The following is a 16,750-nucleotide window of genomic DNA, read 5'->3' as shown; positions in this document are numbered from 1 at the left end:
CAGAAAGAGTGTTCTATGGTCTCACTGTCTAACCCTACATTTTACAAGTGTGACATCACACTAGTAAAAAATATAGGGTTAGGATTAACAGGACAGCTGGGCCAAGGGAAGAAAAACCTCATTCATTATATTATAATAGTGATTTTATAATGATAGAACGCCGGTTCCGTACGGGTGAAGTATTCCTTTAATAGTAAATAAAAAAAATAAACGAAACGTAGGCAGCATGTCTTGGGAGTGGGACAGGATGTGATGTAGAATTCTTTCAGCTTGTGGGTTGAGATAAAAAATGAAGTTATTGTATAAAGAAATACTTACCAGGTTTCTCTGGTGTTTCTGTAGCATTGTCATCACTGGGAATTACTAAGATAAAACCAAACCAGCCGGTAAATTTAAAGGCTGCTCAGTAGTACACACACACACACACACACACAAACAATTATACTAAGAAAATCCCCTTTAAAAAATATGGCCCTCTCCGCCAATATTTTTAGTGTTTCGATATTAAAAGTGTAGTCAGTGATTTTTGCTTGATATCAAAATTACTATGTCGAAATCAGTGAATATCTCCTCATGATCCCTCTACCCGTCTGTAAACAGGCATGTAAACGATGGCTAGCCCCCACCTTTGCTAGCAACATGCTCGTTTACAGAGCCTAGCCTGTGTATCAACGCTGGATTTTCTTTCAGCACACACGCACACAGACAGAGAGAACAGACGGGTAGCGGATCATCATGAGGAGATATTCACAGATTTTGAAAAAAAAAAAAGTGATTTTGTCAACTTACTTTCTGCAGAACCACTGACTACACCTTTAACCCATCACGACTAGGCGTTGCTATAATTCGTTAGCACAATATTAGCTCGATATGGGACAGACGGACGGACAAACAAACACGAAATGATTGGTTAAGAGCGAGAGAGAGAGAGAGAGTGAGTGAATAAATAAAAACCCCCAAAATGTTAATATTTCGTGCATCATTGCCTTGCTTTGACCCACCTGTTGCATTGAGCAGGTCCAGCAGGAAAGAGCGTTTGTCGTTCTCCTCGACCCAAACCACCTTCTGCGTGATGTTCTCTGAGGTCGAACCCACACGTCCAACCGCCAGGAATATGTAGTCCTCGAGGAAGTCACGGGCAAGGATCTATGCAGGGAAACAAATTGATTTGACTCCTGGAACAGCCTACAACATCAAATTAAAATAAATACACTCATAACTGTTAACCAATTTAAAATAAATACACTCATAACTGTTAACCAATTTAAAATAAATACACTCATAACTGTTAACCAATTAAAATTTATTATTTTGAATCAGCCCCACTCCACTTGTAACTGTTTTAATTAGGCTATTGTCTCTTCCATTCAATTGATCTGAATGTTTTAATTGTTGTTGTCTCTTTGTAAACTACTAACTCGACATCATTGTAAAAGAGGGTCAACCCTCAATTGATCTTTCGAGGTTAAATAAAGGAAAATGATTTAGATAAGTTACATTACATGTCATTTTAGCAGACGCTTTTATCCAAACAGACTTACAACTGGAGCACACATTCATACACCGATAGCAGCAGCAGCAGCTACCACGCAGGGTGCAAGCTAACTATCAGGAGCAGTTTAGGGTTCAGTGTCTCTTTGCCCAGGGACACTTGGACATGTGGCGGGGAGACGGGGGATCGAACCACCGACTCGACTATTATGCAGTTCGACTAGCCTACCCACTGAAATTGTTTGGCAGAATTTATGTCGGATACAATGGAAAACTTAAAGTTCAACGTAATGGCGAGTGTTGGCTACTGTTTAAAAAATATATATTTCTACTATTTTTTTTTAAAGGTTATTTTTTGGCATTTCCAAGCTTTGTTAGACAGTACAGAGTTGAAATGGGGAGAGAGAGAGAGAGAGAGAGAGAGGGGGGGGGGGGGGGGGGTTGACCTGCAGTAAAGGTCCACGGGTCGGAGTCGAACTCGCGACCACTGCAACGAAGGCCGGAGCCAATATGGTACACGCTCTATCCACTACACCACCGGAGCGCCCCAATATTTCTACTATTTCTAACATATTTATTCAAATATCTCTGGAAAAAGCACAATACAATAAGGAATTGTTTTATGGCAAGTCTTCAACTGGCAACGTTTGTGGCCATAGCATGAACCAGCCTTTATCTCACTGTTTCAGAGATGACTGGGATGAACATGGTCTCAAGTCTCTCTTCCCCCGTCAGATTAAGACTTGGTGCCATGACTGGACACCGCCTTGCCCAAGACAGGGGACAGTAAACGCTAAATGTCCGGGTTTCAAAATGCCCAGCGTAGTTTTTTCCCCGCACCCATTTCTATCAAACTTAGTAGATATTTAAAAAAAAAAAATACTATGTTTCTGTAGAAGAGTATCCTTCAAATATTTTTTGGGACCTGAAAAATGATAAGATAATTTCAAAATAAGACATTCTGTGTGTCTATTTGACTGTCCATTTACCTGTATTTCCTTGGGGAAGGTGGCACTGAACATCATGGTTTGCCGGATGCCTTTGGGCGGCATTGTGTCCTGTTCAACAATCCTTCTGATCTGGGGTTCGAATCCCATGTCCAGCATACGATCGGCTTCATCCAGCACCAGATAGCTACCGGGAGACACAGCACAGGGTTAGTTTTGAAGTCTTCCTGCATCCACAACTAGTCGCACTTTACTTTAGTATTACCATGTAAACATCTGGTCAATGATCAAATTCCTTCGTGATTTTCTCTACTTATGACATCTATTGCAGCATGTCCATCCTGGGAGAGGGATCCCTTACTTTGTCAACTCTCCCTGAGATTTCTTCAAAGATTTTTTTTTAAATCCCGGGAGTTTTTGCTGGGAGTTGTTTTTCTTGTTAAAGCAATATTTGCTTCTTTTATTCGCTTTTAAATGTTTTATAATGTGTTTTATGTATTCTAATCTTGCCCCTGTAAAGCACTTTGAGTGGCCTTGTGTCTGAATTGTGCTATAGAAATAAACTTGCCTTGCCATAGTGCGTAACCTTTTCATATAAATGAGATCCGTTACTTTCAAGCCATCGCCAAATTAGTTGATTAAGCGTCTATCAGCTCCACTAAACAGTTTGTATTTCTCAGTATGGCAGCGTTTAGAAAATGGTATTACCCCCCCCCTCCACCCCCACCCCCGACACTGGTGCAGGAGCTCAGAAAAAAATGGTACGTACAGCAGAAGGTATAAAAATCCATGAGCCATCACTGAAGGCGTTTACCTCATATTAGATGCACCGACAGTGTTGTTTTAATTACTCAGAATTCCTCAATGGGGGACCACAGAAGTTACGCAATATAGCTTTAAAAATACCTCATTAACGCCATAAACCTCTGCCCCACTATTTTAAATCTAGTTTTAAACATGTGAAAAGCTGTCGAATCGGATCTCCAGGTTGCTTTTACTGACTTGCAATAGTCCAGCCCGATCTTCCCCCTCTCCATCATATCGACCAGACGGCCGGGCGTCGCTACGAGCAGGTGACATCCGCGTTCCAACTCCCGAATCTGCTGTCCGATGTCGGCGCCTCCGTAAACCACACAGGGCCGCACACGAGATCGGTAGGCAAACTAGAATATCAGGACGAAAAGGGGGAGGGATTAATTCATCTTAAAAATCATGAAATTTCTGGCATGTTAATGTCAAAAATTGTCAATAAAGATCTAAGTGGATTTTTTTTTTTTTTTATAAATCATGACATTTCTTTTTTTTAAACTATCTTTTAAAGGTGCAGTGTGTAATATGACATCATCAAGAAAGTTCTAGAAAATTCTAGAATGCAACGCTCCCTGGGTAACCCCAACCCTTTAGAATAATAACAGAAGCTACAGTGGCCTTCAAGGACAAGAACAATTCTAAATTTTAAACTATGCACCTGATGACATTCCAACTATGACACTTTCAAGATGGCGGCCACTAGGCCTTGGTCCAAGGTATGGAGAAATATGGAGATATATGAGACCCTTTCTAAGGGGAAAAAAAATCTAAAAATGTTGTTCAGCTATTATGCACTAAATTAAACGTACTTATGGATATTATAATTACTTTCAACAAAATCTGCTAGTAAATAAAACCCAAAATTCTACACACTGCAGGTTTAAGTCTTGCATCTCCAAGTAAAAGCACAGCCATGGCTACAAGTGGGCATAGCTAGAATAACTCAAACGAAGGAGTAGGCCACTTTAGCTGACACTTTTGTCTAACTTTCTGCACACTAATCTCAAAACCTGACACTTAACCAGCCAAACTCATTCTCACAAAACTATTTAAAGTCTTTGAAAAATGTGTGTTTTTGCATAAATGTAATGCCCCTTTTAAGTAAACAAGAGCAGCAGTCTTTTTTTAAGGACTTAGGATAGCTTATATATATATATATATCTGGGTTGTGGCCATAGCATGAACCAGCCTTTATCTCACTGTTTCAGAGATGACTGGGATGAACATGGTCTCAAGTCTCTCTTCCCCCGTCAGATTAAGACTTGGTGCCATGACTGGACACTGCCTTGCCCAAAGACAGGGGAAACACTGAGTTCAAAATAGCCCAAGTAAATTAAGACCCCCCCCCCCCCCCTTTTTTCCCCCCCAATATTTATGGCAATACAGAAACATTTGTGTGTACGCGTTGTAGTGGCCTAAGCCTGCAACGGGAATTTTATTTTATTTGAGGTCTTTTTTGCTTAACTTTCACACGAATCTCAAAACCGAAAGAAAACTATTCTTACAAAACCATCTAAAGTCTTTGAAAAATTCATGTTTTTACAAAGACATTTAATGCTTAAAAATGTACATCTCACCATTTCACCTTCGTCTCTCCAATAAAAATGCCCCAAAAAATATCTAAAAAAATAATTAAAAATAGTATATTTACCTTTCTGGCCTCATCGTAGATCTGTGAAGCCAGCTCTCTGGTGGGAGCGAGCACAAGGGCGAGGGGGTACTGCTTACGGCGGCCGTACCTTCCGTTATCCTGAGGGAATAAAAGGAAATATTTATTAGAATAAAAGTCAAACCGATGAAGACGCGAAGGGAAAAGAGAAAATGCTGGAAATGTAACTCCCAAACCAAATTCTCTGTCTTGTTTTCTGTATTATTTTGACTGGACTGTCTATGTGAATTCTGTAAGTTAAGTAAACAAGAGCAGCAGTCTTTTTTAATGACTTATAGATAGCTTATATCTGGGTTGTGGCCATAGCATGAACCAGCCTTTATCTCACTGTTTCAGAGATGACTGGGATGAACATGGTCTCAAGTCTCTCTTCCCCCGTCAGATTAAGACTTGGTGCCATGACTGGACACCGCCTTGCCCAAGACAGGGGACATATGTGTGTGTGTGTGTGTGTGTGTATATATATATTTTTTTTTACTTGTACTTTGTTTAGTAAGTGTATAATTGTATATGTGTGTGTTGTAATGTTTGAAAACTTCATATATTTCTCTCCCTCTCTCTCTCAAAAAAAAAAGGAGAATTCAAATGGTCCTACAATGTGTTTTTCCCCCTAGCTATCATGCATTACGCTATTTTCAAACGGGTAAAGCAAAGTGTCCGACAGTTTATTTTCATTGTGTGTACATATTACTTTGTGGTAACCGTCCACTTGCTTCTTCATTTCATATCGTTTATTATTGCTTTTTTTTTTTCTTTCTTTACTTGTTCGAAATAAAAACATTTTCAATTCAATTTGTTTCGTTTACCTGTCCTCCGTTCTTGGCGGCCGCTTCTCCGGGACCCTCGGTGTAGATCTGACTGAGCACTGGCAGCAAGAACGCAGCGGTCTTACCAGAACCTGAAACACACAAGGGATCACACACACACACACACGATTATTTACATGCTACCCAGTAGGGTTTGACGGTATTTTCACCAATTCTGGAGAACGCTTGTTGTCAAATCAGTGTAAATGTTTCAATTGTTTTTTTTCTCTTCACCTGTTGTTGTGTATTTGATGTTTTTGCATTGAATATTGTTTATGTATTGTTGTTTTTCCTTCGAATTTGCTTTGAACTCGACATCATTGTAAATGAGGGTCACCCCTCAATTGGTCTCTCGAGGATAAATAAAAGTTAAATGAAAAAAAAATATCTCCTCATTGTTGTCCGTCTGTGTCTGTATAAACAAATGGGCACACAGCTACAGTGGGCCCCTTTGATACATACCCGTTTACAGAGCCTAGGCTGTGTATTAACGCCAGATTTCTTTTCAACACACACACACACAGGATCATGAGGATATATTCCCCGATGACCCAAAACATTCTCCAGAATCGCAGACTCCACCTTTAAAACGTCGGCTATCGTTTAAACAATTAAATGAAGACCTAGAAGGTGTATATATATATATATATTTTTTTTTTAACTACGATAAGCTGCAAGCCGACTTAATTACACATTGTTTAGATACTTCAGCTGATTAATTATGAAATTCTAAACGCAAAGATGTTTAAAAAAAATATATATATATTATTTGTCTAATTTAGTAACTTGTATATCTGGGTTGTGGCCATAGCATGAACCAGCCTTTATCTCACTGTTTCAGAGATGACTGGGATGAACATGGTCTCAAGTCTCTCTTCCCCCGTCAGATTAAGACTTGGTGCCATGACTGGACACCGCCTTGCCCAAGACAGGGGACATGTATATATATATATTTTTTTTAGTTTGTTTAGTAAGTGTATAATTGTATATGTGTGTGTTGTAATGTTTGAAAACTAAGGTTGCGTTCCGAATCGCATACTTTCTACTATATAGTATGTAGAAAGAAGATTTAGGTAAATTCTCACCGGTCTGGGCGCAGGCCATCAGATCCCTCTTGGACTTGATGATAGGAATGGCGTATTTCTGGACCGGAGTTGGTCGAGTGTATTTGGTCAGAGCCACGTTGCCCATGATGATCTCTCCCATCTCCACGTCATGGAACTACAGAATCGGACAGAAAAACAGTTTAACATTTAAAAGGTGCAGTGTGTAATATGACATCATCAAGAAAGTTCTACAAAGTTCTAGAATGCAACGCTCCCTGGGTAACCCCAACCCTTTCGAATAATAACAGAAGCTACAGTGGCCTTCAAGGACAAGAACAATTCTACATTTTAAACAATGCACCTGATGACATTCCAACTATGACACTTTCAAGATGGCGGCACTAGGCCTTGGTCCAAAATATGCAGAAATATGGACGTATATGAGACCCTTTCTAAGGGAAAAAATTATAATTCAAAACATTTTTTTTCAGCTATTATGCACTAAATTAAATGTACTTGTGGATATTATAATTACTTTCTACAAAATCTGCTAGGAAATAAAACCCAAAATTCTACACACTGCAGGTTTAAAATCAACACAGATAAGAGGAAGGAGGGCGCCATTAACGTAGTTTTTTTTAGTCCGCAAAATCCTACATTAAAAAAAAAAAAATGCTACGAGGAACTTTTTAATATATCTGAAACGGTCAAATTTTTCCTCTGATGATCATAAATTACATGTAACAGCAAACGAGACCATCAGTGCACAGAATGCTGTTTTTATAGTTTTTCTTAAGGCCTTTGTCGTGGGTATACGCTCACCCAGGAACAACAGCTGGCGTAGTCAAAACACTACTGCTTTTGTCCAAAGGGGGGCGCTAGAATTAACAAACTTCACAGAGCACCTTCAATAAGCATCAATCAAATTTAAAAATAGCATTTGTCTAATTTAGTAACTTGTATCTGGGTTGTGGCCATAGCATGAACCAGCCTTTATCTCACTGTTTCAGAGATGACTGGGATGAACATGGTCTCAAGTCTCTCTTCCCCCGTCAGATTAAGACTTGGTGCCATGACTGGACACCGCCTTGCCCAAAGACAGGGGACACTAAACGCTTAATGTCCGGGTTTCAAAACGGCCTACCAGTTTACAAAGCCTAGGCTGCGGGTTTTTTTTAACGATATTTTTTGGCATTTTTTATGCTTTATTGATAGTGTAGAGACAGAGTTGAAATGGGGCAGAGAGGGGAGTGACATGCAGAGAACGACCGCGGGCTGGAATCGAACCCGGGTCCGCTGCTGGCCGAGGCCCATGGGGGGGGGGGACGCCCTACCAACTGAGCTAAGGGCGCCCCTAGACTGCGTTTTTAAACACTAGAATTTTTTCCCCCAGCACACACACTACAGACAACACATTTTCTAGAGGTGTATATATATACAAAACAATGCCAGTAAATTTCAAATAAGAGGAGGGTTAAGTTTAGTATAAAGAACTCACGCTATCGATGTGTGGCGGGCAGTTGTTTCCGGTCGCCTCCACGGGAATATCATCGTAGTTGTCAAAGTTTATTCCAGTGTTGCTGGCGGCAAAAAGCTCGCTAGGAGAAAAGAAAAAAGAAAAGTTTGACACAAGTTTAGGTAAAATGCAACAACACTACAAGCGTTAACAATTTAAAAACTTTACAATTATAACCTTTCAGTAAAATAGTGAAACTTTCATAAATTCTATTCTAGATTCATTACACAAAAGGCCTTTCTCTTGATCAATACAGCAAATCCAGCATCTCAATATTCGATCCCCCGTCTCCCCGCCACATGTCCAAGTGTCTCCTGATAGTTAGCTTGCACCCTGCGTGGTAGCTGCTGCTGCTATCGGTGTATGAATGTGTGTGTGAATGGGTGAATGTGTACAAAACAATGTAAAGCGCTTTTGGGTCTGTGAAAAATCAGGGGGAAAGCGCTGTATAAGTGTGGAGTCCATTTGATTTACCATTACATAAAACCCAATCAAAACAAAGGATTTATAATAACAGAAATGTCAACCTTCCGAAAAGTATGTTTATTCAAGATGCGGTTCAGTTTGTGTAATGAAGCTCAAATATATGAAAGTTTCACATTGTGAATTAAAATTTCAGAAAATAAATGAACTTTTCATTGATATTTTTTTTTAGATGCCCCTGTATAGAGCCATTATGTCAAGAGAGAGGTGTGTGTGTGTGTGTGTGTGTGTGTGTGTGTGTGTGTGTGTGTGTGTGTGTGTGTGTGAGCAGAATATTTCTTACTTTTCGAGACGGTCGTTGGCAGCCATCGGCTTGGACCAATCTTCTTCCCTGGAATCCTCGGACCAGCGGTTGTTTCCTCCTCCTCCTCCACTAGAAAAGCCTCCGCGCTCATATCTGTGACAGAGACACACACAGCGAGAGAGAGAGAGAGAGACACACACACACACAGACAGACAGACAGACACACACACAGACAGAGAGACACAGACACACACATAGACAGAGAGAGAGAGAGACACACACACACACAGACAGAGAGAGACACACACACACAGACAGACAGAGAGAGACACACACACACACAGCGAGAGAGAGAGAGACACAGACAGACAGAGAGCGACACAGACACACACACACAGACAGAGAGACAGACACACAGAGAGACAGACACACAGAGAGAGACACACAGACAGAGAGAGACACACACAGACAGAGAGAGACACACACACAGACAGACAGAGAGACACACACACAGACAGACAGAGAGACACACACACAGACAGACAGAGGGTCAAAACATGGGGCTTAAAGATTGAATACATGTGCATACATAATACAGTCAGAGGGAGAAAGAAAGAGAGAGAGAGCGAGAGAAAGAAAGAGAGGCGAGAGAGGGGGAAAGAGAGACAGCGAAAGGGGAAGAGAAATAAAGAGGGAAAGAGAGCGGGAGGGAGAAAGAAAGAGACTGAGAGAGAGCCAGAGAGAGGGGGAAAGAGAGAGAGAAAGGGGGAGAGAAAGCGGGAGGGAGAAAGAAAGATTTTATTTTTTTCCCCACATACCTTCCCCTTGAGCCTCCTGACCCGCGGTCATTGTAGCCGCCGCCGGACTTGCTGAATTTGTCGTTGCGTCCGCCGAAGCTGTTGTAGGCCGCGTCTCTGGGAGCTCCGTATCCGCCTTCCTGCCCGCCGCCAAACCCTGGAACCAACAGATGAACAAAACGGCTCACAATCACACGAAGAAAGGCTAAAAAAAATATATATATATAAAAGTGTGTTGAATTTTAGCTTTTCAGACGTCATCGGGTGACGCTGCCATCTTACCAGAAAAGAAACAGTCTTTCCTTTGAAGTGAAACGCCTGTAGCAGCCACTAAGGGTTTTCATTATTGAGTTTTTAAAGCGATAGTGCGTAACTTCTGTCGCCCCCCATGAGGAATTCTGAGTAATTACACCAACACTGTCGGTGCATCTACATGAGGTAAAGCCTTCAGTGATGACGCATGGACTTAATACCTTCTGCTGTACGTCCATGTTTTGTTTCCTAGCAGTAGAATCAACAACTGAAACATTTCTTGGGCTCTTCTTGGGATTTTTCTGAGCTCCTGCACCAGTGTCGGGGAGGCAACACCAGTTTATAAGCGCTGCCAAACTGAGAAATACAGAGAGAGTTTTGCGGAGCTGATAGGCTTAATCAACTTTGTGACAACTTGTTTGCGATAGCTTGAATGTAACCAACGTATGTTGATTCATTCATATGTAAATAGTATGCACTAATTTGCCAATAACGTAAGAGAATTGGCAGTGCATGCATTTGTTTCATACGCAAGTGAATACGCCCATGAAAAGAGGCCGCAGATGTTTTGCGACGAGGCAATGTATTTATATACATATGACTTGGTAAGATTAGCAATGGTGATATGATGATGGTGAAGCAAAGTAAACTGATTTAGTACTAGGGCTTGGCGACATGGACCAAATGTAGGGACAGCTGCCTCCCGCCCCATCTATGCTCCCGCCACATGAACTTTTTTTCTCCGCGGTATAAACGGTATGGCCAAATCTCTCCCGGTAGACACTTTCATATCTTCATATCGCCCAGCCCTATTTAGTACCGCTCAAAAACACAGGCTTCTCCCGTCTGCTGCCTGCCGTAAATCGTTTGGTCTGAGTTGGGCGGGGATTCAGACCAGAGCGAAGGCATCAATAAAAACTATATAAAAATAGCATTCTAGTCGCTGACGAGTCTCGTTTGCTGTTACAGGTCGTTTGCGATCAGAGGAAAAAGTTTGACTGTTTCATGAGCATTTAAAAAAGTTCCTCAAAACTGAATTTTTTTTTTAAATCCTAAACTACGTGTTCATACAGCTAACGTTAAATACCATTTGAAGCTAACTTCAAATTCAGAATAATCACTTTCTGATATTGTAAAGACAAGGGTAGGGGTGGGGTAGGGCAGAATTTTCCCATTTACGCTACACTGTCACCACTATACTCTTATCTACAGCTACACTTCTATGCTGCGTTCCAGTCGGATGTGGAGAATTGTCCGTTGTAATATTTCCAATTAGAGAAGATGGGTAGATTGGATATGCTCCGGAGTTTACGAGAAAGAACTCCCGACTTTAAAATGGCGTTCCCAGTTGTCCCGAACGCTTTGATATCAGATATTAACCGGGAAAATCCTCCACTTCCGAGTTGTAATACGTTTTGTAATTCTTCCTACTACTTTTCAGGCATATCAATTGAATACATGTAATTTTTCTTCTTTTGTGTGAAATAATTTTATCATAATTTGTGTTTTTTTATATATTTTTTTTTTGGTTGATATTTGTTCTCAGTCTTCGAAAGGGGGGAGCCAGTGTTCTAGCGCAACCCTTCTGCAAACTGAGGTCAATCTGGCACTGGAATGAGATTGGAAGACCATCACAGAGGCAGTCCAGTCACTTGGCATTGGCAGTGCGGCTTATTTTGTATACGTTTCATTTTGAATTGATATGTCTGAAATTAATAAATCAAATATGGAACGCAGCATTATAGCTTTTTTTTTTTTTTTTTTACTAAGAGGCAAGGACAGGATTCTCCCACCTGCATTCTGTAAATGTTGATTAAAATGTCCGCCACCCCTGTTACCACCGCTGCGGTTGGCGGCGGCGGCAGCAGTAGTGCGCCCACCTCTATCATTTCGTCCTCTGCCGCCATAGCTTCCGTTTGTGCGGTTGTCGTGGTACCCATTCACAAATCCATTGCTTCTTCCACCGTCCCAGCCGCCAGAATCTTCATCAGAAGACCATACAAAATAAATAATAAAATAAAAAAAATAAAATTTGAGCATAAGACCAGGTTTGTGAGGCGAAATCACAATGCTGTATGTAGCTTTTTACTTTTTTCGTTATTTGTGTAAGTTAAGCAGGTTAATGTATAATGTTTAATTTGGCATATAGTAGCCTCGAGTCTGACCTTATTGAAAGCCTAAATTACTCACAGGTAGGATGCAAGCGACTCACATAATATGGACTGGTGCCTTGATTGAAAGCATGCGTCAATTTTGAGATAATTGCAAAAAAAAAAAAAAGATTGTAACAGGAAAAGTTAAGCCTTGTAACCACAGAGTAATATTGTTTGGTTTGGTATGGTATGCAATTATTTGCGTTTCCACAGGAAAGGAACCAAAACTAGAAATCCCGCAGAGATTTTGAAAGTACGGGCCGCCCGCGTAAATCGGGGAAGGAAAAAAATCACGGCCGACCCCCGCGGTCCGAGAGGCTTTACCGTGGAGCACCATGAGCTGTACACGTCTGACAAACGATAAGTCGGTCGGAGTCAGGGGGAAAGGGGCGTGGCCTGTCAAACATTGCATTGGTGAATGACGTTTTTCGCATTTGTGGCGCCCCCTATCGGTTAACCTCGACAAGCTTAGAGGGCCACGCTACCACATGTCTTCTGCACGTATCCTGCAAGTTTCACAATGATAGGACCTATGGTCAACGAGTTATGGCCAATTTGTAATTAAGCCCCGCCCCTGCGAAAATATTTTAGTCAATGGCGGCCATGTTTTCCAAGCTAGCCTACTAATATTTTTCAGAGACGTGCGTCATAGTCCCCCGGGCCTTCGTGAGACATTTGGTGTCGATAGAGTAAAACTTTAAAAAGTTGTGGATAAAACCCTGTTTTTCAGTTTATGCTAATTAGCCGAAAATATTTCCAGGTTGACTTTTATGGTCCAAGAGGCTTTTTTGTAGAGCACCCTAAAATACAGCTGTGTGAGAAATTTCAAGTCAATCGGACTTACGGTGTGCGGGGCGTGGCCTCTCAAACTTTCTTCAGTCAGGGTTTAATTACAGCGCCCCCTAGCGGAAATTAAAAAAAAATTCCTTGAGGCTATATTGTAGAGCACCATGAGCTGTACAAGTGTAATCAATTTCAAGTCAATCGGAGTCGGGTGACATTTGTGGCGCCCCCTATGGGTTAATCTCGATAAGCTCTGAGGGACATGCTACCACATGACTGCTGCACACACCCAGCAAGTTTCATGATGATAGGACCTATGGTTAAGGAGTTATGGCCAATTTGTTATTAACCCCCGCCCCTGCGTAAACGTTTTGGGCAATGGCGGCGGGAAAAAAAATCATGGCTGACCCCTATTGTCCGAGAGGCTATATTGTAGAGTACTATGAGCTGTACAAGTGTAATCAATTTCAAGTCAATCGGAGTCGGGTGACATTTGTGGCGCCCCCTATGGGTTAATCTCGATAAGGTCTGAGGGACATGCTACCACATGACTTCTGCACATACCCAGCAAGTTTCATGATGATAGGACCTATGGTTAAGGAGTTATGGCCAACGTGTTATTAAGCCCCGCCCCTGCGTAAACTTTTTGGTCAATGGCGGCCATGTTTTTCAAGTTGTCCTACTAATCTTTTACGGGTATGTTTATTGTAGTCCCCCGGGGCTTCACGAGAAATTTGGTGTTGATACAGTCAAATTTCAGAAAGTTGTGGATAACACCCTGTTTTTCAGTTTATGCTAATTATCGGGAAATATTCCCTAAAGAATTTTTATCATCCCAGAGGCTTTTTTGTAGAGCACCCTAACATACACCTGTGTGAGAAATTTCAAGTCAATCGGAGTTACGGTGTGCGGGGCGTGGCCTCTCAAAGTTCTTTCAGTCGGGACTTCATTACAGCGCCCCCTAGCGGAAATTCAAAAAACTGTATAATAGCACACGATTCGGGGTAGGGACGGACGTTCTGTGAAATTTTTGCGTTTCTAAGTGAAACGGTGTGGGAGGAGTAGCAGCTCAAACTTTTGCATCAGAATAAAAAGTAAGAAGTAAGAATAAGTATGGTGGAGAGTAATAATTACGGGCCCTCAATACATTGAGTGCCCGTACTTAATAAGTTAATTGGCCATAACCATTTGTGTCACTCTTCAGTAGGGGTACCAAAAGGGGTGGAGCTACACACTGCAGTTGGTTGGTCGACAGTTTTCATTTCAATTGTCTTGTGTTTTGAGAAATGTACCAAACCGAACTGTACTGATCAGTGGAGATGAGGCTTAAATGTCCAATTAAAAAAAAATGCAAAGAAAGCCAAGTTCTGAATCTGCACAGGAAAAAATTGTCAGAAATAACCTCCCAAAGACTGCCTTCTTTATGCATTGGCTGGCTCGTCTATAAAGCCCTATTCTCTGCCTATACGGGGCATTTACCACAATGATCTGCCAGGCTTTGGACAATGGCTGTGTGTCATTGTTCCAGTCTGTGCAGGCTGACGGGTGTAATAGGTGGCGGGGCATATCGGACAGTTAGCTTGCCAAGTAGCCGCGACTTTGCTACAATTGCACCGAGAAGCAGAGCAGCAGCCGCACCGATCAGCCAAAGTGTTTGATTCCAGACATGTGGTGATCTCAGCAACGCTTTAGTCAGCAGTTCCCAGCTCCAAGTTAGCAGATAGCAAAGCCTCGAAATGCTTCACACAAGCGCACACACACACACCCCCAAACTACATGATGTAATAGACAGAACCACAGTTTGGACGAGTCAAGGATGCCACAGGTTTCTATTTTAGATACTGGTCAGAGTAATTCAATTCAAAGTCTCAGATGTTACTTAAAGGGGGGGGGGGCTTTAACAACGCCAGCACCCCCTTGACGCATTGACTACCGACCGACCAAAAAATAAATATGGCAGCACAACCTATCCATCAGCTCAGACAGCGCAGAGAAAAGTCTGACGAATGCATGAGAGAGAGTGATGGCCCAGGCAAGTTTCTGTAAGTTTACAGAAGTGCCACACTGTTACATACTGCCCGAGAAGAAAGAACAAAGTTCTCGGTGACAAGAGAACAATTACGTCATTGGCTTTTTGATCGAGAAGACCAATTGGTTGATTGGTCAATCTGAAGTCCATGAGATGTAATAAATGGTATTATGAGTCAACTGAGATTATTTATAGTTTTGAGATACCTTACCATTACCAGACATTGATTCAATTTTATTTCAGACATATAAAAAAAAGAGAAATTAAAAGCATGAAAATACAATAAAAAAATATGTTCAAATGATTTCACAAATAAAATTAAACAAATAACATATTGAATTGATATGCCTGAAAAGGAGTAGGAAGAAGTATAAACTTATTAATTTTATTAATGTTCTGCCCAGTGCAAGACAGCTAGAAGAGGCTCAAGAAAAGTCAATTTAATTCTAGTCACAAATGCAGCAAAGGAAAATAATGGATAATCACTGTACTATGATGTAACTTCTCTGGCTAGAAATGGTGGGGGTGAAATCTTTGCACCCTTGGCACCACCTGCAGTGGAGCTTATTTTCTTAATCATTTTGTTTATTTGCTTATTTCATTTCATTTATTTTTTTCGGTATCACCCGTCTGTTTGTGTAAGGGAGGGGGTTGTGTGTGTATTGTATGTGTCTACTTAGTCTGTCTTTTTGTCTGTATGTGCAAAATTGATAAATAAATAAAAATTTAAATAAAAAAAAAGGGTTTATGTTGTCACCAGAATGCCGATTCTGCCAGAGAAATGACTATTCAATGGAAATCAATTGGAGCGGTCGATGGACCGAACGCCTGGGTTCAGTAATAACACTTTTCAGTTGTGTGCCTGGCCCTTGAGCAGAAACGAGATTTTTTAAATGGTCCAAAAGAACTGATCATTGGGATTGACAATAGGTCGGATTGAATTATGTTGATGCAGCAATGTAGAGTTCAGATAATTTGCAACAAAAAAATTAAAAAATAAATAAAAATAAGATCCCCCACTTTGATTTACAGAATGCAATGACGAGAAGGTTAAAGAATAGTTTAAAATAAATTATTTAGCTTCACTCTTGGGTTCGAGAGCAGCGCGACAGAAACCATTCCATTTAGCTGCATTTTTTGAGGAAGAAATGGTCAAATCCGCTCATCGCTAGTTAGCTTAGCTCAAATACAATCAGTCAATACGTAGCGTGAGTGAGGAAACAAACAAATAAATGTAAAAAAAAAAAAACAATTCCTTTAAGGGTATGACATCACAGAAAGAGAAATATAGGGTTAAAAAAAAACTCTCTTTCTGCCTTTTCTCAGGCTAGGATGAACCGATTTTTTTTAATTTTTTTTTTCGCACATTTATACTACATAGGATATTGAATTCTCAGAATTCAATACACCTTCATATTCAAACCCGTGAAGTAGCCCTTTAAGTATAGGTCTTAAGGGATTTTTAATTTTTTTTAATGATAAGAAAATTGAAGGGAAAGTCTGGTTTTAAGAAGTTTTTTTCTCATTTATTAGTAAGACAGTCATGATGCAGTGCAGTGCAGAGTGTTTGAAAGCACCATCACCATGCACCAGAAGCAAATAAAAGTAATTTGCAAAGCTTTAGACACACACGCTGTTAGGCCCAAAATTCTGCCGCTTTTTCAAGTGACCATGACAAATCAAAACAAAGGGCACATTATTCAGTCATCAGCTACTGTATAATG

General features: G+C 40.8%; 2 protein-coding genes across 5 annotated transcripts in view; one reads left to right on the top strand and one right to left on the bottom strand.

Moving 5' to 3' along the window:
• mylka (myosin, light chain kinase a) overlaps nucleotides 1–16,750 on the top strand; it is a gene marked incomplete at its 5' end in the record, with an annotated part of 228,217 nt that overhangs the window by 113,908 nt on the left and 97,559 nt on the right. The window lies entirely within an intron of this gene.
• LOC307258550 (ATP-dependent RNA helicase DDX3X-like) overlaps nucleotides 1–16,750 on the bottom strand; it is a 35,192-nt gene that overhangs the window by 11,210 nt on the left and 7,232 nt on the right. For 2 of the 4 annotated variants that reach the window (XM_080038123.1, XM_080038125.1), the window contains 11 exons: nucleotides 11,942–12,043; nucleotides 9,831–9,966; nucleotides 9,052–9,165; nucleotides 8,268–8,367; nucleotides 6,809–6,944; nucleotides 5,724–5,815; nucleotides 4,900–4,998; nucleotides 3,441–3,601; nucleotides 2,481–2,625; nucleotides 1,002–1,146; nucleotides 319–363 (listed from right to left, as the gene is read on the bottom strand). In XM_080038123.1, coding sequence (XP_079894249.1) covers nucleotides 319–363; nucleotides 1,002–1,146; nucleotides 2,481–2,625; nucleotides 3,441–3,601; nucleotides 4,900–4,998; nucleotides 5,724–5,815; nucleotides 6,809–6,944; nucleotides 8,268–8,367; nucleotides 9,052–9,165; nucleotides 9,831–9,966; nucleotides 11,942–12,043 — 1,275 coding nt within the window. The remainder of the gene's footprint in view (nucleotides 1–318; nucleotides 364–1,001; nucleotides 1,147–2,480; nucleotides 2,626–3,440; nucleotides 3,602–4,899; nucleotides 4,999–5,723; nucleotides 5,816–6,808; nucleotides 6,945–8,267; nucleotides 8,368–9,051; nucleotides 9,166–9,830; nucleotides 9,967–11,941; nucleotides 12,044–16,750) is intronic. The other 2 variants (XM_080038124.1, XM_080038126.1) reach the window with 2 other exon arrangements.

Source organism: Ammodytes marinus (assembly GCF_949987685.1).
Source record: "Ammodytes marinus genome assembly, chromosome: 12".
NCBI classification, from domain to species: domain Eukaryota; kingdom Metazoa; phylum Chordata; class Actinopteri; order Uranoscopiformes; family Ammodytidae; genus Ammodytes; species Ammodytes marinus.
This window is presented reverse-complemented; position numbering and strand designations above follow the sequence as displayed.